Source organism: Pseudorasbora parva, chromosome 10 (genome assembly GCF_024679245.1).
Source record: "Pseudorasbora parva isolate DD20220531a chromosome 10, ASM2467924v1, whole genome shotgun sequence".
Classification (NCBI taxonomy): domain Eukaryota; kingdom Metazoa; phylum Chordata; class Actinopteri; order Cypriniformes; family Gobionidae; genus Pseudorasbora; species Pseudorasbora parva.
In genome coordinates, this window is record NC_090181.1 from 10,616,148 (window position 1) to 10,641,236 (window position 25,089).

Genomic DNA, 25,089 nt, shown 5'->3' on the forward strand with positions numbered 1-25,089 from the left:
ACAGCTAGCCGTCTAAAACACTATTTAGGTGAATTTAAACAATGGCTAAGTGGCTAAAAGCATCTCGTTGCCAGGTAAGGTCCCTGTTCATGTTGGACAGACATTTTATGTGCATTTTATGTCTGTTAAGAGGCACAAAGACACCCTTTACGTTTATGCCCCATAGCTGCCGTTTTAGCTGAGTGGGGGCTCTGGGCATTATCTGTAACAGCTGTCGGGTTTTTTTCTATAGACTATACTCACAAGGTATAACGATCAAGAAAAACTTGAAAATCCGCCGGAGTTGTTCTATTTTAACTATAAGTAAAAGTAAAATCATAAAAAAAATAAAAATAAACATTAAAATTATAAAATTATAATAAACTAGTGTTTAGGTTGAAGTACTAAAATAAACTAAATAATCTAAAACATAATAAAAGTAGACATTTAAAAAAAAAAAAAAAAAAATTATATATATATATATATATATATATATATATATATATATATATATATATATATATATATATATTCTCTCCAAAAAAAAAGACTAACAGAAAATGAAAACAGACACATAAATAAAATCTAATTAACAATATATATTGTTACTATTAAAATATAATTAATAAATTATAAATAGTATAATATTAATATAATATTAATAAAAAATTATAATAGTATAAAAAATGATCATAAAATGACACTGGAATGGGTTTGATAGCCCAGAAAGCGATTGTGTCCTGATTTATCAGTAAGTAATGGCTCTGGTAAGAATGTGTGCGTTTGTCTGAGCTCTTTGCACAAGCACATGGATCAGTCCCTCAGGGTCACCAATCTTAAAAGCCACATGACTGCTACAACACATCACACACTGCTTCACTGGAAACACACACATACTAGATAAAACAACAAGGAGATCCTGCTGAGAACAGTATATACATATATATATATATATATATATATATATATATATATAAATGAGAGCGAGAGAGAGAGAGAGAGAGAGAGAGAGAGAGAGAGAGAGAGAGAGAGAGTGTGCGTGTGTGTGTGTGTGACTGGAGGGTGGGAAGTCACTGTTGTCATGACGATGCACTCAATAAACAACAAGTTCAAATGAATATCAGATTGTTTCTTTCATTTGAAAACATTTCTTGTAAATGTGCAAGTCTGAGTGTGTATGTGAGAGAGAATATCTATTCATAGCGGTGTCACAAAGAGGAAATTAATGTGCTCATCAAACAAACACGACCACGTGTGACGTGTGAACATGTGATGTCAATAAATCTGTTGCAAAGCAACCGCTAAAAGAATCAACAGTGTAAAACGCTGTCAGCACCTCATATGAGACTCATGTGTTCATGTCAAGCTTATTATTAACACTGTCAAAACACTTAGCCTTTGTTTCGTCAAACTGCAATACCAAATAAATGCAATACAAAAAAAAAAAAATTATAAACCCCATCCAAAGCACATTTGTAATTGGTTGAAATTATGAAATCAGATATTTTTGTTGTTGTCATTGACACTACCTGAATGAATGCCAGAGCTGATAGCTGATGGCAAGCACCAACATGTAGCACAACTGATCTTCGGCATCTCAAGTTCTAGTCATGGCCTGCGGACCTTTCCCAATCCCATCGTCCCTCTTTCCTACTTCGCTTCCTGTCTATTTTATACTGACTTGATCACAATTAAGGAAAATTAAATTTTTCGCACATAATTTTTTTAACTCCATCATTATTATTAATACATTTATTTCCCCCTCCCTATTTATGAAAACCATTTCAGCCACCTCATAATCCGTCCTTTCTTTCATGGGACAAACTCAGTTGTTGTGTTGAGTTTAATTAGATCCCTTGTAAGATAATAATGTGGATATTTTAATGTATAATGTATATACATATATAGTCAAACCAAAATACATTCAGACACCGTGAACATTTTGTCACATCATCACAGTTTATTCACTATAGTTTAATGTTAATAAAATATAATAAGAACTCAAATATGTTAAATTGTGTCAGAACAAATTCATCTTGATAATGTCAGATAACTGACAGAAAGGTATGTAATGGATTACAATCAACCAATCATCTGTCAGCTGTTAAATTTATGTCAAACAATTATCAAGCAATGCTTCTTTTTCTTCAGTCTGTGGTGTAAAAGGTCACATTAGCAATTAAAGAAAAACACTTAAGCAAATCATGGTCAGGTCAAAGTGTCTAAATCGTTTTGGTCCAAATTTTTAAAATAAATTTTACTTTTAGTCCACTGTATGAAGAATTTTTGGGGTAAAATATGTCACAGTTTACTTTATTTTGCTATCCTCAATTACATCAATGAACTATAGTGTCCTGCAATCACTAGTAAAAAATGATATCTGGTGTCTGTATAATTTTTGGTTTGACTATGTGTGTGTGTGCTTGTTTTTGTGGACTATCAGAACACAAATGTGTATAATAACATGGGTGTGACATAGGTATTACAAGGAGAGGGTGAAATATGAGGCCATTACCCATGCCCCCATTTTTCAAAAGACTTATAAATCATGCAGGATGAGGTTTTTTTAGAATGTAAAAATGCAGAATGTTTCCTGTGATGGGTAGGTTTAGGGGCAGTGTACACTCTAAAAAATGCTGGGTTAAAAACAACCCAAGTTGGGTTGAAACTGCACCGACCCAACAATTGGGTTGTTTTAACCCAATGGTTGAGTTGTTTTAACCCAGTGGTTGGGTTAAATGTTGCTTAAGACAACCCAATTGCTGGGTAAGAACAACTCAACCATTGGGTTAAAACAACCCAATTGTTGGGTCGGTGCAGTTTCAACCCAACTTGGGTTGTTTTTAACCCAGCATTTTTTAGAGTGTAGCGGGATAGACAATTTGGTTTGTGCAGTATAAAAAACATTACACCTATGCAATGTCCTCACAAAAACAAACGTGTGTTTGTGTGTGTGTGCGTGCGTGCGTGCGTGCGCGCTGTATATGTTAAGTATTTTGAAAATGCTTAAACTGACATCTGTTAAATAAAAGGATGAGCTTTTACCTCAGACTTGGCTCGGCTCTCCTTACGTTTCAGGAAACCTGGAAGCCTCCTCAAAACCAGAGTTACTCCATTTGGATTCTCCTCCAGTTTTTTAACCAGGTTCGTCCTGCTCCAGCCAATCTGGAATTGTATTTATCATTCACATTGGATTAAATAAATGTATATGTGCATCCAAAATGGAGATTTTTTTGCGCCTTAAGCTTGATGTGGCACCTTTCTATTTTCAGAAAAATGTGGTAGATTTTTTTTAATTAATATCATTAAAAACATTTTTTTAAAAGTTATATAACAGAGCACGGAGCACAGAGCACAGAGACATTTCTTATTCAAAACATATTGCCAACCCTGTTATATTCACAAAGTATCAGTTCACAAAGTGTAATGAAAAAGCATCAACGTTTGTCTTTCTTCTAGTGTGCCTTTCAGTAATAATAGGGCACTGGGCCACAAACTAATGATAATCCAATTTAGTGGGCTAAAGACATCTGCTCAAATCCAGTGGGCAGGTCATCAAATGGACGGAAGTCTCACTGTGCTAACTTGGGACTCAGCCCGTTTCATTAGAACCCTATCTAATTTCCTTCCTTATAGAAGTGTTTGTGTAAATAACCAAGCATATTACTATTAGTACAGTTATCATTAGCATTGGATTGTTACCTGCCACTTACCACTATCTGTCCGTTGACCTGAATGACCTCATCTCCTGCTAAAACCTTCTCGCAGACCTCTGAAGGAGACTGTAAGACAGGATTTATGATTATGTACAACACAAAAGTGTTCTTATACACACTACTACTGAGAATATTAGAAGGAACAACCCACAAACAGAAGCATCATGCCCATTCAAATTGACACATGCCCCTTTTGAAACCAAGTGCATCTTGTATACAACATCTCCGTCCTCCATCTTTAAGGTTGGATGATTATTATACACTACCGTTTAAAAAGTTTGGGGTCAGTAAGTATATTTTTTTAAATAAATGTATACATTTATTATGTTGTAAATAATAAATGTATACATTTATTTAGCAAGGATGCATTAAATTGGTCAAAAGTGACAGTACAAATTTCTATAACGTTACAAAAGATTTCGATTTCGAATAAACGCTGTTCTTTTGAATCCTGTCATTGTCAATACTGATAACAAATCAGCATATTAGAATGTTTTCTGAAGGGTCATGTGACCCTGAAGATTGGCATAATCACTGCCTAGCCATCACATGTATACATTTTTTTTTAATTAAAATAATGTTTTCACAATATTACTTTTTACTGTTATGTTATTATGTTTTGGAAAGAAAAAAAAAAAATCACACTGCCCCAAAACTTTTGAATGATAGTGTAGATTATGTAAAAACTGTTTGCCTAGAAGTTGTGTTTGTGTGAATGATTAAATATGCCTCTTTTCTGTATCCAATATATTTAATGAAACTAAAGGAAATGACATCATAACTCCCCTCTCCCCCCATTTCTGACCCTAAGGAAAGCAGTTTACTTTGATTTATATCAGCTTACATCATTTTCTCTTCTTATAAAGGAAAGAAAAATGTGTAAAAAACAAAAAAACATTCAAACACAAAATTCTCATTTCAACTAGCCCATTTTCTCCAAAGAGGCAGTTCAGATTTAGGTCACACTGTTCTGAGAGCCGAGTTTGACTGACATATGTGCCGTCAATTTATTTACGGGATCATTTACAGCAGACTTCAAAAGCACCCTCACAAGCACCCTCACGTATCTATCTCCCAGAGGACAGAGGTATGTTTATGCTAGAAAAACACTAATTTTCTACCTAAATAACAAAACTTTTCCATCTTGGTAAAAAAAAAAAAAAAATGAAGCACTGGGGTACCATTAACCTGTCCTACCTCAGCTGCTGTTCCAGTGACAAAATGATTTGTGGATCCTGTGGTGGTGATCTCAATTCCCTATGTGAAAGAAATAATGTGCATATCAAGCCAAGATTATCTTAGACCTCAGCTAAACTATAATTCAACGGCGTATATAAAAGAGAGTCTGGGCTGCTAATTGGTCTGTGAACCCTGCTGGTTCACTATAATATTCAGCCTTCCTACCAGATCGGCAAGCATTATGGGAAAAAAAATTCAAAGGGAGAACTGAGGGGGTATGTTCAAACCGGGGCTGGTCAATGAATCGGTTGCAGTAAAAGATGCCAAACAAAGTCTGATCTAAATAGTATTGATTCTGCTGAAAATGTGCTGTAAATACAGAGACAGCCTGCTTAAGAGACAATGAACCAGGGAGGTCCAATCTCTATTAGTATCTGCCAGATCAATACTAATCAATCATGTCCTGTTATTATATCCTCTGACTCTTGTTTCTCTAAAGCACGCAGGCTAAATGTATCAAAATGTGGACCTTATGAGTCTTCCAGATTTTTCATTAGCAAGAATCACAAGACAGACGTCTCTTTGACATTAAAGTATGATGTACCATACCGAACAGTGTAGTGTTATTAGATATTCTCCAGAGATGACTGCCAATGCAATCATGCATGTTGCATTGTGTGTTTGAGATACAAAACATAAAGACACCTCACAGAAAAGCTTCTCTTTTGTGGAGCTGCTTAGTGTTTTTTTAAGGTACAGAAAGGATATGCTTTATATAATTAAACTCTCTCTAAATGGCTTCAGCCTCAGCAACATATTAGCTGAATACAATACAAAGTACAAGGACTGTCTGAATAGAAATGATTTATGGTCATTTTAATGAAATGTGTTTAACGAAAGAGATAGAGTGGAGAAAGAAGATGCATTTGGTTTTAACTCCGTCTGTACATCTATAATAAGCATGATTCGTTTTTTAACACTTGCAAAACTAAGGTGTAAATTTAACAGCACCAAAGTATTTTAATAAATTATGAATCTAGAAAATGATTTGAATCTTATACTGCTAAAATGCCCGAGAAATACAGGGAAGCAAACTGGACAACATAGAGAGATGATGAAACAGAGAAAGAATGAATTACTCTAAATAAGTTGAGTTATATATGATAAGATACATTACCACGTGATCGCCTGGTGAGGTTGGGACCAGGTCAACACTCTCCAGCTGTGCAGTATGGGTAAGAAGAGACAACGGACTAACTGTCAAAATCTCATCACACACTGCTACCAACTGACGACACTAGAAAGAAAGAGAGAAAAAGAAAAACAGATGTCAGTTTAACTGAAGATGGATAATCTCTTTTTATTCAGCAAGGACACATTTGATTAAATAAACAGTGACACATTTATGATGTTACAAAATATTTATATTTCAAATAAATGCTTAGTTTAATTTAAACATTGTACAGTACAGACTCTTTTTTAGTACAGTAAATAAATCTTCAGCTATACCACATTTTTAATGAAGGTTATCACATTTTATGTAATAAAGTACAAAAAATAAAGTAATTTCTGTGCCAATACCATTCACATGATAAAACAAAATAACTATGATATGCATTACGTTTGTAAAAATATAAGAATATAAAGAATGTTTATATAAATAAAGTAGGGCTTTTAAATTAATTAATCACAATTAATCATATCTAACAAAAGTTTGTGTTTATATAATACAGGTCCTTCTCAAAAAATTAGCATATTGTGATAAAGTTCATTATTTTCCATAAAGTAATGATAAAAATTTAACTTTCATATATTTTAATTCATTGCACACCAACTGAAATATTTCAGGTCTTTTATTGTTTTAATACTGATGGTTTTGGCACACAGCTCATGAAAACCCCCAAAAATTTGCATATTTCATCCGACCAATAAAAGAAAAGTGTTTTTAATTCAAAAAAGTCAACCTTCAAATAATAATGTTCAGTTATGCACTCAATACTTGGTCGGGAATCCTTTTGCAGAAATGACTGCTTCAATGCGGCGTGGCATGGAGGTGATCAGCCTGTGGCACTGCTGAGGTGTTATGGAGGCCCAGGATGCTTCGATAGCGGCCTTAAGCTCATCCAGAGTGTTGGGTCTTGCGTCTCTCAACTTTCTCTTCACAATATCCCACAGATTCTCTATGGGCTTCAGGTCAGGAGAGTTGGCAGGCCAATTGAGCACAGTAATACCATGGTCAGTAAACCATTTACCAGTGGTTTTGGCACTGTGAGCAGGTGCCAGGTCGTGCTGAAAAACCAAATCTTCATCTCCATAGAGCTTTTCAGCAGATGGAAGCATGAAGTGCTCCAAAATCTCCTGATAGCTAGCTGCATTGACCCTGCCCTTGATAAAACCCAGTGGACCAACACCAGCAGCTGACATGGCACCCCAGACCATCACTGACTGTGGGTACTTGACACTGGACTTCAGGCATTTTGGCATTTCCTTCTCCCCAGTCTTCCTCCAGACTCTGGCACCTTGATTTCCGAATGACATGCAAAATTTGCTTTCATCCGAAAAAAGTACTTTGGACCACTGAGCAACAGTCCAGTGCTGCTTCTCTGTAGCCCAAAGTGGCTTGACCTGGGGAATGCGGCACCTGTAGCCCATTTCCTGCACACGCCTGTGCACGGTGGCTCTGGATGTTTCTACTCCAGACTCAGTCCACTGCTTCCGCAGGTCCCCCAAGGTCTGGAATCAGTCCTTCACCACAATCTTCCTCAGGGTCCGGTCACCTCTTCTCGTTGTGCAGCGTCTTTTGCCACAGTTTTTCCTTCCCACAGACTTCCCACTGAGGTGCCTTGATACAGCACTCTGGGAACAGCCTATTCGTTCAGAAATTCCTTTCTGTGTCTTACCATCTCGCTTGAGGGTGTCAATGATGGCCTTCTGGACAGGGTCAGGTCGGCAGTCTTACCCATGATTGCGGTTTTGAGTAATGAACCAGGCTGGGAGTTTTTAAAGGTCCTGTTCTTCGCGATTCCATCTTTCAAACTTTAGTTAGTGTGTAATGTTGCTGTTAGAGCATAAATAATACCTGTAAAATTATAAAGCTCAAAGTTCAATGTCAAGCGAGATATTTTATTTACCAGAAGTTCCCTTTCAAAGCTTACAGCGAACGGCCGGTTTGGACTACACCCCTGCACTTCCTTCATGAATGACGTCACTAGAACCGTCCACCCACAAGGACACGTAAAATAGGGGGCGTGGTCTTGTTGCTCTCCCACGTGGAGAAGAGCGCGCATTCAGCGCTTGCATCTCCCCGTTATGGTAAGAGGCGGGACCTTTCCGGGCAAAGTGCGCTTAGCTGCTGGCCAATCACAACACGGGAAGCGCTGGCCCAATCAGAACTCGTTACGTGTCTCTGAAGGAGGGACTTCATAGAACAAGGAAATCATCAGGCCATTTTTAGGAGAGAAAACAGCGCTGGACAGATAAGTCAATTGTGTAAAAAATACTGTGTTTTTTACGCGCGAAACATGAACTCATGATATATTGCACACTGTAAACATAAATAAAGCTTCGAAAACACGCAAAGAACGGGACCTTTAAAAGCCTCAGGAATCGTTTGCAGGTGTTTAGAGTTAATTAGTTGATTCAGATGATTAGGTTAATAGCTCGTTTAGAGAACCTTTTCATGATATGCTTATTTTTTGAGACAGGAATTTTGGGTTTTCATGAGCTGTATGTTTAAAGGTAAAGCATGAAAGTTTAATTTGTATCATTACATTATGGAAAATAATGAACTTTATCACAATATGCAAATTTTTAAAAAAGGACCTGTATATGTATGAGTATATATATATATATATATATATATATATATATATATATATATTATATATTTTATATATATATATATATATATATATATATTATATATTTTATATATATATATATATATATATATATATATATATATATATATATATATATATATATATATATATATATATATATATATATATATATATATATATATATATACTATATACATACACCGATCAGGAATGACATTAATAACTTAATATTATGTTGGTCCCACTTTTGCTGCCAAAACAGCCCTGATCCATCAAAGCATGGACTCCACTATAGATGCACCCCTGAAGGTGTGCTGTGGTATGTGGCACCAAGATTTTAACAGCAGATCCTTTAAGTCCTGTAAGTTGCGAGGTGGGGCATCCATGGATCGGACTTGTTTGTTCAGCATATCCCACAGATTCCTCAGTTGCTCCGTGGTCCAGTTCTGATGCTCCGTGCCCACTGTTGGTGCTTTGGCGGTGGAGAGGGGTCAGCATGGGCACCCTGACCGGTCTGTGGCTATGCAGCCCCTTATGCAACAAACTGTGATGCACTGTGTATTCTGACACATTTCTATCAGAATCAGCATTAACTTCTTGAGCTACAGTAGTCTTTGCTCCCCACGTGCATCCATGAGCCTTGGCCGCCCATTCCCCTGTCGCCAGTTCACCACTGTTCCTTCCCTGGAGCACTTTTGATAGATACTGGCCACTGCAGACCGGGAACACCCCACAAGTGCTGCAGTTTTGGGGATGCTCTGACCCAGTTGTCTAGCTATCACAAATCCTTAAGCTTGCCCATTTTTCCTGCTTCTTACACAATAACTTTTTGTGGGTTTTTTTGTAACAATTTGTACAAGGAACTTTTTTTTACAGGAACTTTTCTCCCCCCAGACCTGCAACTGTCTGCGTTTCCACCGCGATCTAAAGTTCCGAGAAGATTAGGCAGATTAGTCTGGTGATGTAGGACTGCGCGCGACTGCTCCTCCAAGTCAGTGACGGCCAGTAATCATTTTTGCGCAATACTATCCACATTTACAGGCATTTACATTTACATTTACTTTTTTTTCATTCAGATTGTTAGAATTAGTGGACTGTTTACCTGAGACGTTATCTAAACCGATCGCAATCATTTTGTGACATGCAGTTTGTCTGCCACATCAAAAATGTCAACGCTGTTTTCTCCACCAGCTGGAATGTGTTAACTGTAGCCATAGCAACTCTTAACGGCCACCAGGACTAATACAGCATTATATAAGCTATTTATTTTTTTTGTAAAGTGTAATAATTATCTCAGAAAATTTTTTATTCTTCTGTCGGCGCAGTTACGGTTAAAGTAAAAACTGCCTGGGACAATATACGCTGTGTCATTATTCCAACATTATCTTCATAATTTACGAAATAAAGAGTTTACCCCTCAGAAAAATGAACTTTCCTCTCTCGTCAACATGAGCGCGGCGCGCGCTGTCACATCATGTAAGGACGCACACGTCGTTTACATAGTAGACTGTAGACTGTACTGTAAAGACTGTAAAAAATTAATAACTAGTATGGAAGAGATTCAAGCTGTGCTGCTTTTGCTGGTTATGTATAGGTTTACTAAAGAGGTAATTAACAAACGGCGGAAGAGCACTAGCATATTCAGAAAGCTTGTAAAGCTAGATTTAAAATGACAATGTATATTATTATCAGCTATTACGGACATTGCACGTGAGATGGCTGAGACGAATGCACGCCATCAGACAGAGAGCAAGACTGATATTTACTGAACGCAGAACGAACCTTGCAAAAGACTTGATGCTGGTTGAAATAAAATGCTAAACCAATCAGCATGTTCAGCGCCCAAGTCCCGCCCTCGAAAGTTCCTGAACTTTGAAAAAGTACTATCTCACGAGCAGGGCCGTTTGGGGGGGAAATATTTACCCAGAACTTCATTTAGACCCTGGTTCCTGCGGTCTAAACACACCAAGTACCACCCCAAAGTTCGTAGTTCCTGGGTAAAGTTCCTGTGGTGGAAACGCAGCTAAAATGTTCTCTTGCTGCCTAATATACCCCGCCCACTAACAGGTGTCATGATGAAGAGACAATCAGTGTTTTTCTCTTCACTGGTCATAATGTTATGCCTGATCAGTATATATTTGACATGTGGAAAGTAAGACATGTGGAAGGTAACGGCATGTGGAAAGTAAGAGTGAAAACAGAAGACCCATGATCTCTTACTTTGGAGATGATATCCTTCTCCTTTTCAAACACAGCGGTTTCCTACAGGGAAGAGAGAGAGAGAAGAGAGAACATTTACTAAAAATGCTAGTGCTTCCACCCACTGAGTAGTTTGATGCACAATTTCGAGATTTACAAACACAGAGCTCATCTAGCCCACTCACTTCTTGGCTGATTCAGCTCATTCAGCCCTCTCAATGAAACACTTCCTTAAACAAAGTGACGCTACACACCACTAACATACAGCCAACAACCATCAGACCATTAAATCCACAACAGCAGCTGAACTAAGAGCAAGATTACATGCACGCAAACACACTCTCCTCTCATAATACCCGGAACATGTAGATCATAGTCTAATTAAAGGATTAGGGTGGCTGCTGAGGATCGGTGGCAACAGAAAGTGTTTAGACCAGATTTACTGATGAGCCAAATCTTATGTAACATCCCTAAAGATAAACATTGAAAAAACAGACCAATAACAGATTCACTTCAGCCAATATACAACTCACTCAGCCATGAAGTTCAGTACAAATAAAACCAAAACAAATAAGATCTCAAATCCAACCTCAGATCTATTTGAATAAGCTGAACGGTTTCAGTTAGTCCATCTAAGACATACAAGTATGTACTTACTGAACTCAGGTGTGTGTGAGCGAGAGGATATGACAAGGCATGCAGCTGAAGAATTTTGCGGGCGTGTGTGACACCGATGGCTCACTTCTCGTTACATTAAACAAGTGTGTCACTTCCCCTCCTGACAGAGCGACGCACACAAGTAGGAACAAGTCAGAATATTAAAATATCAGCAGGTGGAATACAGATTCAGAGAAATAGACGGACGGACAGATGGATGGATAGACAGAAATTTTAAGATCACAGACACACAGTGAGATAGATAGATAGATAGATAGATAGATAGATAGATAGATAGATAGATAGATAGATAGATAGATAGATAGATAGATAGATAGATAGAGAGAGAGAGAGAGAGAGAGAGAGAGAGAGAGAGAGAGAGAGAGAGAGAGAGAGAGAGAGAGAGAGAGACAGACAGACAGACAGACATATAGATAGATAGATATAGATTGATATAGATAGATACAGATATAGACAGATATAGATAAATATAGATAGATATTCTATAAACAAAACAGAGTTAAAACATGTGATCTGACAGAGTTGGTGCTTTAACACAGCAGAGAGAGCAGTGATTTCACTTTAAAAGGTAGAAATTATCTGCTTTGTCTGCAGGTGTTTGGATAAGCATAAGTTGTGCTTCCAAGCAGGTTTTTATGCTTTTGGAAGTATGGTGTGCCGTTGTCATGGAAACAGATGTAAACGTAAAAGTGAATGGAATGACAGGATGTGGAAGGTCAAACAGGACACACATACACACTGCTCGTGTCTCTAATGCAATTTAGCATATATCTTCAAAATTCACACCCTGTCAAAGAAAACTGCCAAAGAGTCTTTTTATTATAGGTTATTATGCTGCAGTTCAAGCACAGGTCAGTACTTAGTGTTGATTTGAGAGCCATCTTGCTGATTTACCACATTAAATCTCATACTACTAGGAACTAGCTAGGAACGACACAGATTTACACAGAACTGACTGTCAACTGAATTTTTTAAGTTATTTTATTTTTGATGTCCCACTCATCCATATAATGGCGACCAGCATCAAAACAGACATTGTACAACTACAGGGGCCTATTGCAAAAAACTAGGATAAGGGATTAAGCCGGGATATCTTGGTGATCTTGTCATCTGTATGCAAAATTTAGTACACAGCTGCCGCTCTAAACATACCCTGAAGGCACACTCATACCAAGAACGATAACAATAACGAAAGATAACTGTATATTAGCGGATAAATTGAGGCAGGATCACCAAGATATCCCGGCTTAATCCCATATCCTAGTTTTTTGCAATAGGCCCCTGCTGCTACAGCAAGCATACAGAAATGGCGGACTCTCTGCTTCTCACTCAGGGCTGGGTCTATGCTAAAAGGGCAGATCGAATCAGCTCGTTAGAAAGAGACTGCTTTTGATTTATGGGAATTTGATTTGAGGGGATTATTATCATTATAGTCTGGTTGTTCTCACACACTACAGACACACATCAATGCATGTTACATATTAAAACACCTTATTAAAAGTGAATTTTGCATAATAGGTCCCGTTTAAATAATACATTAAATTTTGGTTTGTTTTTCACTAAACCCATCATTTACCATGTGAACACTTGTAATATATGCCACATGTCGTATTGGATCATTCTTCGATACTTGTGATGCTGATCTTTTATAAAAAAGCTTGCTGGTTGTCATTTACTGCCATTATACGGACGAGCGTGACTTCTTTTTTTCGTTTTCCTTTTGTTGTCCATAAAAGAAAGAAGGGCATCTGGCATTAGAACAACTCCAGGGTGAGTTAATGACGACACAATTTTCATTTTAGGGTGAACTTTCCCTCTAAACATTTTGTATAAATCAACTGCAAGCTCACATTTAGAGTACATCTGTTTTTTTTTAATGGAACTCCCACCTTTCAAAAGCCAATCAACCAATGGGTAGTACCTGCTATTTAAAACCTTTTTTTTTTTTGGGGGGGGGGGGGGGGGGGGGGGGGTCACTATAGAAATTTTGTCTTGATAATTTCTAGTTTCTGCCTTATTTTCTTTGCATGCATGCAACGAGTGAAAAGGAGAGACATCTGTGTGAGACACACCTGATATTAATTTTCTCCCCAGTTCTGCTGTTTGCCTTGTCTTTTAGCTCTACTGAGGCTGACATCCTCACACAAAGGAGCTTCGTTCGGTTTAAAAGCTTTTACCTTGTTAGTTCTAAACAAAGCTCCTCATTTCACACTGTATAAATGGTCATTAACTCTGTTTTCAACACTGCGGAAAGAGAAAGATAGCTTCCCTCAGTGATAAAACACAGGTCAGCTGTTGTCTCCCCATCTTCCTCTCCCTCTCTTTTTTCTATGGTTTACTGGCATGACAAATAACTGCATTTGCAGCTGCATATAAATGACAAAAATGGAGCACACCAAACTATATAAATGCGTCTGTCTCTAGGCAGAGACAAACAGCTAAATCAAATGCTCTATTAAGGGGTCACAGGCCAGCAGACCTAGGGATACTAAAAAAAGATCTGCCTCACATCCTGCATGGATTCATTTACAGCTCTCCAAGGCATAAACAACACACTTGCTTGTTTTCCCATCATGGTGGGAACTTTCCATTGACTTTGACCCTTTCAAGCAGTGTGTAATATAGTTTGTGAATGTAAACATTCTGCCGAAGTCGAAAGTTGAAAGTGCACAATAAATAAAGTTTACATACAAGAACAACTTGACAAGCCCTTCAACGCAAGATTTTACTGCTTCTCAATATCTCAGAGTTCAATGCGAGATTCGCAAATGCTTGCTCTTGAAAGATGGGTCAATGGACAGTTTATTTGGACCACCTTGATCCTCAGAATCACAACCTGTAAGCATGAATAATTATTGATGTATTTTCTACTAGGTCAAAATACGTAGTTTTGTGTTTTTTTGCTAACCTGCTAACTCATGTTATGTCTTACTGAAGTACGTTTGCTAATCATCTGTGGGTCACTACTTTGAGAAAAGATAAAGGATGGAGAAAGACTTGTTTTACAAACTTAATGTTACATTCATTATTCACGTTAGTGCTTAGCTAACGTATGCACTGTTATTGATACAGTTCCCGCATATGCACACCAATAAGTTAGAAATACATGGGTTTGTTGATGGATGTACACTTGAAAAAGCTGATGAGGAATTACAGTTGCAACATCTAATGTACCTCAAAATGAGTAGCGTTCGAGAAATATCCTGCTCAAGTCATCCTTGCTATGGAAATTCGGGTTGAATAACTAGTTCTTCCAATGCTTCATCATGGGACTCGCACTCGGATTGATATGGTAAAATCAGCATTAACGATACTGTCTACAATCACTGAGGAGGACTGAGGAAACCTCCTGAGCTGAAGTTCAGTTATGTTAATAGGCGTTTCGCTTTCAGCACGCGCTGTAAGCGATAGACCAAGCACAACATACTGGGCTATCTGACCAATCAGAGCAGAGTAGCTCACAGAAAGGAGGGATTTAGAGAGACTGATTCATCCGTCGAGTCGTTTGAGAATCATTGAAAAACATTGTGATGTGCAATGCATATTATGAGAAAAGTGTTTTTTGACCTTTGATGCATGTAAACATGTAGGATTCCTCCAAAACAAAAGGTTCCTCCAGAACCCTTAAAATACTGTAGCATAATAGGGGCACTTTAACATTATCAATCAGGCCTTTCAGTATGTCTATGAAGCTTACATATTGTACTGCCTTCTACAACTCTAACCTTAATTTGAGGCCTTCTACAGAAGAGACATTTTCAAAAAAAAATCCACGAGACAGACTGTTTATGAAATAAAACAACCATTTCCTCTCCATACAAACCAGCAAATATTATACAAAATATATTTCTGTAGCAACTTCAGACATGAACGTTGAGAGGAAAGTGTATTTAGGGTAAAACAGATAAAACAAGCACACACAGTACCTCTAACTGATCGACGTGACCTTTTCTTCTTAATCACTGATGTGTTATTTCAGTACAGTGCGTGCGTGTGTATCTCCATTTTACACCCTATGTCTAACTCCCCGTCTCTCATCTCTCTTTTAATTAATTTATATTGCACTCCTTCACCTCTCCTTCTTTTTAAGTTCATTACTCCTCCCTCTCTTATTTTCGAAAAAGTCATCAGCTGACTGCTAATTATTCCACACTCCCCGGGGGAGCGCTGCCAATACAGACAAACACACCAAAACATGCACAGATGCAATTATATCTCTGATAAAAAAGAGCTTCCCTTCATATCTGGGTTAACCCTGGGGACACTGAATATTTGTTCATCTTTTCATCAAGACCAGCACTCACCACCAGTAAGCAAGACACAGTCATCCATGTATGACACACACTGGTATCATCCAAAAGGTTTGCTTGACATGGTAACCTTTGGCTTCAGGTGACGTGGTTTCTATGACGCTCAGAGGCCCACCTGTCCCCTAACACCTGTTCTAACACTCCCCCTTATGGCGTTAAATGTCACAAACTTATTAAAATGTAAGCAGAATAAACACTCTATTCCCAGAAACCTTTAGACTTAAAATTCCACTGTAATTATTAATAGAGACTTGAATGGTCTTGCCTTATTCAGATGTGATCTGTTTTGATTTACCACATGCATATATTATATATATACATATATGTATATATATGTATATGTATATGTATATATATATATATATATATATATATATATATATATATATATATATATATATATATATATATATATATATATACACACACACACTATACAGTATATTACATTTCGAGATCTGTTCTAGATCTAATATCTTATGCAACCAAAACAAATATTGGATCATATTTGTATGTTGCATTTTCTATTTGAACATATATATGCACTAGTTTTGTTCAAAAGTTTGGAAAAGGTGTGATTAAAAAATAATAATTCATAGTTTTATTCAGCAAGAATGCATTAAACTGATCAGGAGTCAAGGCATTTTATGTTACAAAATAAAATTTCAAATAAATTCTGTTATTTTTATCTATTAATCAAAGTTAAAAAATATATATATCTCGGTTTCCACAAAACTATTAGGCAGCAAAAATGTTTTCTTGAGCACCAAATAAGCATTTTAAAATGATTTCTGTAACGTGTGATCAAATATGCATCCATGGTAAGCATAACAGACATCTTCCAAAAACATTCAAAAGTTTGGGGTCGGTAAGTTTTTTTTTCATGAAAAAAATGTGTATTTTCACTGGTGGTCTCAAGAGTGTTGGACCCCACCGTATGTAAGATTGATCAGTGACCCAGAACAGCCCTCAGTTTGCACATTAACTCTTCTTTTACAGCTACCATTCTTACATTAAAAAGTTACTGATTGCTGCACAAGAAAGCATTTGCACATAATAAACACAGAATATGGTTTGTAGTGTAAACAGGAAGTATACAAACAATGCAGTTCAATTGGAAATGATCCCATCATCCTTAGGAAAATGAACTCAGCGACAAACCAACACAGGAGAGAAAACAACTACCTAGTGATTTACAAGGTGTGTGTTTGAGTGTGTGTGACAGCTGACCGAAAGGAGCTGATAGCATCAAGTGTCAACACACTTAGTGTGCACATTGCACATTGTTTCTCCATACACACACACACACTTAGCTTCTTTATCATTTCCACACTTTCCTTCCCCTCTTTAGCAATGCTAAATTGAGAGTGGAAGACTGAGTCACATCACCAACAATTCAAACCATTTTCTGTCATTTTTCTCTGTAATTACACAAACAGCACCCAAAAAAGTCCTTGAAACTTTAAAGCGAACAAGACATCTGCGAGAAACATGGAGCAAATGGTTCAGATGCCTTTCGAATGACAAAGCAAACACAAATCTTGAAATAGATGCTATCTGATTACCAACGACACTGCGAGCAAGTCAACATGTTTTATCCTTGATATGTCTGAGTGTCTGGGTCTGTCTGTGTGCATTCAAGTACAGTTAGACTGTTAAACTTATGAAACTTTCTAGGTAAAAGTATAGTTGAATAATTGAATGAATGGCAGAAAACGAGAAGAAAAGAAAGCAATCAAAACCTATTGAAGTATAAAATTGTCAATAGACAACAAATAGAAAACAAACCTACTATCCCACCTCCAGTTGAAAGATACTCTTCTCAAGAAGTGAACACCACGTGACCTCTTCTTCTGTACGCTCACCACAGGTGAATAACACACAAGCAAAACCTCTTTCAGTTCTCATAGACTGTCTATTAATGCCCCTCCCCTCTCTTCCTCTCTTCCTCTCTCTCTCTCACACTCTCTCCCTCTCAAACAGTTTTAGCCTGTCCAGTGAGTCCAGTGAATAAATACACATAATGTCAGCATCAGGCACAAAGCAAACAAACGTAGAAATTACTGGACATCATGCAAAATGCATCTGAAAAATATTTAGGCTAGAACATCCATTTGATCTTGTTCACTTCATACCGATTTTTAATTCACTATTGCCTGATCTTACATTTAGATACTCTCAATTAATAATCTCAATTTCTGTATGTTTCTTGCAAAAAGTTATTGAATGATTTCAGAAGACACATTTATGGTGTTTTTTCCTCTTTTTTTCGGAGCTTGACAGCCACCGCCCCATTAACTTCCATTGCATGGAAAAAGCCACTTGGATACTCCGATAAAAATCTCCTTTTGTGTTTCATAGAAGGAATGTATGTCATATGTAACAACACTAAGGTGGAGCAACCAATGACACAATTTTCATTATTGGGTGATATCTGCCTTTAAAGCATTGTAACATGAACACACTCACCTTATGCACTGCGGTATCCAGATCTTTACAAAGAGTGGTGACTTTCTCATTTGCTGTGTATCCAGTCTGCTCTGCAAACTGATACCTATGAAAGACATGCATGATGGCCGAGAATGAACAAAATATCATAACACTACTCAATGCTCAAACTCATCGCCTGAATACGAACACGGTAAACATTGCTCTGTGGTTCAGACTGTGGTTTCTCACCTGCTGAGCATGGATGCAAGTCCATTGGACGCTGTGATCACGTCCACCACCGCCTGCAGTACCTGTTCCGGCAGCTTGGTGGCGCTTTGTCCATCGATGGTATTGACACGCCAGCGCCCCTGTATGCTCATCTGCAGAGTGTGAGCCACTGCACGCAGCTTCTCCGTCAAACTGCGCAGACTGTCACCCCCAACACTGTATGTCTGCGCAGACATGGGGAATATGTAAGGTGCCATTCACACAGTGTTCAGAACGTGTTTTTGCATTTAAAGTGGAATGGTGTGCTCCATTCGTATTCTAAGTTCAAATTTACAAGTTGGGAAGTCGTAATTTTGGCATCAGGTGCATTTATACTTTGTTTGGAGCATGAGAGCGATGTAGCTTTTTTACAGTTTAATTCAAGAAAATAATGAATAAAGAATGCGCATCAGGTGTGTTGTTTGCTTTTTTATGTAATTGTTATATATTCCTGTGGTTTTCAATCCTCCTCTGCTCATTTTGTAAGGTTGTGTCCAAATCACATACTCTTTTAAGCAGGAACGTATTTTGAAGTAGGCCTACTTTCCTTGCGAGTGCTAAAAAGTATGTTCTATATAGTATGAAATGAATCTGGTGTGTGTCTCGATTAGCTCCCTATAGCTTCTGAGCTTGTGAATCAGTAGGCCTATCATGTACATGAATAAGTAAGGTTGAGTTCATTGAAATTTGATTTAATACAATGAACATTTTTTGAGATTCGACAACCTTTATTAAAATATTATTAAAAGATTTCGTAAGCATATTGGGTAGTTGTGTGTGTTTTATTTCTGATGACCCAGTGAAAGATGCCCAATAGTGCTATTTTCATGATTTGAAAATGTGGTTTAGATACAATAATATTTTGAGTTTCTATGTATTAAACAAATGTCCTTCATTGTATCAACTCAAATTTTTAATTTCAATAAACTCAAAGTTTTAAGGCAACCAGGTTACTTACTTTTTTAAGGTAAACCAAAAAATGTTTTTACACTGTACACACTGGGACAGTGAGTATTCAAAATCCAGCGACATGACTATGTACAATATTATAGAATATAAAAAGTTATATAAAAAGTCAATATAAATGTACACTTATTTGTGTTATATTAACAGGAATAATGGTTTTCCTGTTGTCGCTGCCTAGTGTTGTCATGGCAATATTCCATTTGAAGCTAATGAGGAAATGACATAGTCTTTCATTGTTCCCTTCACTAAGTGCCTTCCAAACGGCTTCATTATGACACAAGTGCCCTGCTCCATCCAAAGTCCCCACTTCAAGAGCTGGCTATGCCCTTCAGAGTGAGTAGGGCATAGGGATGCTCACTTCCGAATGGAATTTGCCCACGGTCTCATGAGATAGTAAAGTGTCCATAACATGCACACTTCAGAATCTCGCCGGATGAAGTATTTCATCCAGGCACTTTTTGCCTACTATGAATTCTGACATGCTTCTCTTGTCATACTGCTCTTCATTTAAACAAATTTACTATCATTACAGACACTGACTCCCCCAACTCAGAAACTTCAGAGTTACCACTTGTAATTGCAACTTTGTGTTGTCGTTCATGCGTTCATGTGTTGTCGTTCAAGTCATAAATATGGTCTAAATTGCATCAGTTCACAGAATTTCAATTCAGTGTGATCAGTCACTAGAAAATGTTCAATTGGAGACTTTTTTTTTTTTTACAGTGCACAAGTCAGCTGTTAAATTTAAGTACACAATTAGATAATATCAATTTATGCCAACCAATTACCAAGAGATGCTTCTTTTTCTTCAGTCTGTGGTGTAAAAGGTCGCATTAGCAATTAAAGAAAAACACCTGAGCAAAGCATGGTCAGGTCAAAGTGTCTAAATTATTTTGGTACCATTTTTTGTGTGCAATTTTACTGTTAGGCCACTTTATGAAGAATTTTTGGATAAAAATATGTCACAGTTTACTTTATTTTGCTATGCTCACTTACATAAATGAACTATAGTGTCCTGCACTCACTAGTAAAAAAGGAATGTCTTGTCTGCCATGTTTCCTATCTCTCTCTCTCTCTCTCTCTCTCTCTCTCTCTCACACACACACACACACACACACACACACACACACACACACACACACACACACACACACACACACACACACACACACACACACACACACACACACACACACACACACACACACACACACACACACACACACACACACACACACACACACACACACACACAGCATTAAGTTTGCTGTTATGACACACACAGGGAGTCCTGGCACCATCAGGCCCACATTAATCCTCCCAGCGGGCAAAACATTTACACCACATGGAGCACATCCACTGTCAGCTCACTGGAAGCTTAAGTCATCGAGACAGAAATTAACACATTCATTTATACTCTGAAAATGAAATTAAAATGACTACTTTTTATTTCTTAAAACGGCACATAAAGTACACTATAATTCACTCTCGCAACTCTCACAGATGCAATGAAATTCACAGAGAGAGATAGAGAGCGCGAGAGAGAGAGAGAGAGAGAGAGAGAGAGAGAGAGAGAGAGAGAGAGAGAGATGGTATACAGAGTAGTTCGATCACAGACTATATACATATAGTATATAGACATTTATAATGCTATAACTGTTTAAAAAATGATAGTTATTTAAGTGCTACAGTATTCCTGTAAATTAATGGATTGAATAACAGGATTATTACTAAACAATTACACCCTGTATTCACAAATCATACACTCAAATCCAAACGTACCATTCACAGCCGTTGTTCTAAACAAAGGGCTAATAATAAATAGACTAAATGTAGAATTGAAAGCATGCTGAAGTGTGAATTAAGGTATTATTTAGTCAACTGGGAGCATTTTTTGAAGTTTTCACAAAGATTTTCACACACACACACACACACACACACACACACACACACACACACACACACACACACACACACACACACACACACACACACATAGAGAGATATCCTACCAAAGCACAGAGTTTTTCCACAGCCTCTAGTATTAGCTCCTGATGTCCGATTTTATTCACTCCGAGTTTCTCCAGCCTGGAAGAGGAAAGTTGCAGCAGATCTGAGCCAGAGAGCTGCCACTCAGAGATTGAGTACTGCTGTAGAGGAGCATCCAGACCTAACAGACACACACAGAAATATCACAAAGTTAGCACAGAAAAATTCCAGTTCATCAATAGTTCAAGAGAGAATTCATCACATCACATGAGAGAGTTCATCACAGTACCAAATCTTACTGCATAAAATTAAAAAATTAAAAATACATAAAATAATACATTTCAGCATGCTATAATTCAATTAATATAATTGTTTATATTTTTATTCCAAAAGGATGTACACTGACGGAAGACTTTCATATTGTTACAAAATATTCATCAAAAAATCCTGAAAACAATTCACAATCTCCACAAAAATATTAAGCAGCACAACATAAATAATATTAACAATAATAATAATAAGAAGAAATCTTATTAACAAGTAACAAAACAGCATATCAGAATGATTTCTGAAAGATCATGTGACACTGAAGACTGGGCGTAATGATGTTGAAAAATTAGCTTTGACCTCTGACACAGGAATAAGTTACATTTTAAAATGGATTCTAATAGAAAACAGTTATTTTAAATTGTATTAATATTTCACAAAGTTTTTACTGTATTTTATCTAATAAATGCAGCCTTGGTGAGATACCTTTTTGAAAACCATTAAACAAATATTACTCTGTACTTAAATGCATTTTTTAAAAGATTAACAAAAAAAGTTAAAAGAAAATATATATGGCCTAACTGTCACTGTTATAACAGAGAATTGAAAATTATAAATACATTTAATTAAAAATAAAATAAAAATCTTATGTCAGCGAGTAGCGAGTAGAAAGAGAGATATGCCAACACATTATGAAAGAAAGGAAATGGCTTCATGAGGAGCCCAAGTACAACCCACTAAACAATCCACATATACACATATGAAAAAAATTCCACAGATCTGTTATAATGGAAGGAAATGAGCACGAAGAAGGTGCCCAGGAGACATCTGGGTCACACACACTGAAGCCGTGCCCATGCGGCCAGCTGTTGTCGAAACAAAGTCATGTTAAAACACACACCTGTTATGTGTTTACTTTAGGAAAAAGCACTTTATAACCCTGATCTGAAATCAGTTTCTGTTGTTAACTTTGGAATGATCAAAATGAAGATCCGGCTGAAGCTACTAGACGGATTCTTGTCTGCACATACTTTACTGTAAACTACTGTATCCTCATACACACGTGTGACACTCAAAACATTCAGAGTTGAAGCTTTTTTCTCTAAGCTGGTGAAACACAAAGATTTTAGGCCCTGAAGGTAATTCCTTTGTGTAAGATTTTTACGCAACTACATCCACAGCCAAAAGATTTTATAACCATATGAGTGAGACTATTCTCTAGTCTAGAATTATGACACACATACATTATTTTACCATGTTTTGTTTTAAAATTCAAATTAAATTCCATATAAAATGCAATCTAACCACAGTGAATGTGACTTTGTTTTCATATATGTTTGATATAATTGGTAACACTTTATTTTATGGTTAAATTCTCGCTATTAGCTTGTTGCTCATTAGCATGCTTATTACTAGGATATTGGCTGTTTATTAGTACTTATAAAGAACATATTAATGCCTTATTCTGCATGACCTTATTCTACATCCCTTAGTCCTACCTGATACCTAAATTAACTTAAGCGCTAACTACCTTATAACTGTTAATGAGCAGTAAATTAGGAGTTGACTGAGGCTGATCAAATGTTATAAGCAGCACATAAGTTGTGCTGATATAATATTTATTCAAAGAAGTCCAAAAGATTTGGGTAACCAAACAACTGATGTGTAGAACTGATGTGATTCTTTCAGCAGATGAAAGAATTTCATTCAGGTTTGGAACAACTTGAGGTTGAGTAAATGACAGGATTTTCATTTTTGGATGAACTGTGCCTTTAAGGTATGTGCCTACACTAAAATAGATTTTCAGAAACATTAATTTAAGTAAAAAATAAAATGTTCTTTTAACTCATAGTATACCAAGCCACTGTAAAGACAATAACAATGTAAAAACACAGTTCAGCAGTGCAGAATTTATGTTATACTTTACACTTTAGGGTTGGACAATATAGGCTGTGTACTCACATGCAACTGCACAACATAACCACATAATGATTCATTAGTATTACGCAATACTACAGTACTAAGGTAACTACAATTCAAACACACAGCGACACAATAACTAAAGTAAAGTATAAAATAAATAACTGTTTAGAGTATGCTACGAGTGTTAAAGTGAAACCACAGAACATGGATCAGAACATGGATCAGAACTGGGCGAGAGCAACAGAGACATACAGAACGATGTGTGGGCCAGTCTGGACTCGCAGAGAATGACAGCAGCAGATTTTATCGCTTTCCATATTATATAAGGCGTATCGATACAGTACTGTTCGTGAAGTTTGTTAACTCGCTCTTGTGTTCAGCTGGCGTAACTTATTTGCGCCCGAGCGTTTATCAACAAACTAAAACGCGCTTCCTCATTCCACCAACACCTTCCGTTCCTTAGGGATTTGTGTCGTTCCTGTTTTATTCGGCCATATCTCTCAGGCGACTTACATATAATAACCCATCGGTCTCTAAAAACACACAGACACAGACATGAACATAAACACAGCCCGTTACCTTTGAGCCACTCGCTGACTCTCTCGGAGCTCCAAGACGTGACGGGCTCCATGACCTTAGGAGCATAAAATTAAATCCCTGAAGTTGATCAGAGCAAAGAAAAGTTCATCCTGCTGTCTGTCTGTTTGGCACACCTTCCTACAGGTAAAGCTGCGCTCTCAGCCAATGGTGTGCGGCGCTGGTGTCCGCGCGCACTGCGCCTGTCTCAGTTTGCTGGGCGGGGTTCATCTGTTCACTCGCTCGCTGCCCCGCAAGATTGATGTCTTTCAGACTCCCTCCCTGCCAACTTGCACGTGTTTTGATCAGCTTAATTAACTCTGTAGGTCATTCGACTTAGCCCTTTCTGTTGGCATTAGCGAGTAAAACTATTTTAAATCCAATTTCCCGAGCTAAGCCGAAATGTACATATTTACTGTCATGATGGAAATAAACTGTATAGCCTATTTTCCGATTGGTTTTTAACCACTGCTGTTTATTGTCATAATTGATTCTTGAGAGGATTTTTGGTGGCCCTATACGAATGACAAAATACAGGTTAAATGGGGGAAACTGGTATTTAATGAGTTAAATAGTTTCCCGTAGGCAAGGGCGTAGTTTTGGTTGTGAGGTGTAAAACCGTTTAGCGGGGGGCCCAGGACATGCTCCCATTTGTTTGTTTAATTTATTTTTGCAAAAAGTCTTTTGTGGCATCATCCACGCATACATTAATGCAATAAAGCAATAGTTAACAATTACTTGTTTACATTGTGTATTTGACTTTATTTA

At 37.2% G+C, this 25,089-nt stretch overlaps 1 protein-coding gene across 1 annotated transcript in view; it reads right to left on the bottom strand.

The window, feature by feature from the left end:
- Positions 1-24,523, bottom strand: part of cnksr1 (connector enhancer of kinase suppressor of Ras 1) — a 43,275-nt gene extending 18,752 nt beyond the window's left edge. Inside the window, exons 1-9 of the mRNA XM_067455146.1 lie at positions 24,325-24,523; positions 21,579-21,736; positions 18,583-18,785; positions 18,373-18,457; positions 10,937-10,978; positions 6,052-6,171; positions 4,893-4,952; positions 3,693-3,761; positions 3,025-3,144 (exon numbers count right to left, since the gene is read on the bottom strand). Coding sequence (XP_067311247.1) covers positions 3,025-3,144; positions 3,693-3,761; positions 4,893-4,952; positions 6,052-6,171; positions 10,937-10,978; positions 18,373-18,457; positions 18,583-18,785; positions 21,579-21,736; positions 24,325-24,376 — 909 coding nt within the window. The 5' untranslated portion in view covers positions 24,377-24,523. The remainder of the gene's footprint in view (positions 1-3,024; positions 3,145-3,692; positions 3,762-4,892; positions 4,953-6,051; positions 6,172-10,936; positions 10,979-18,372; positions 18,458-18,582; positions 18,786-21,578; positions 21,737-24,324) is intronic.
- Positions 24,524-25,089: the final 566 nt, after the last annotated feature.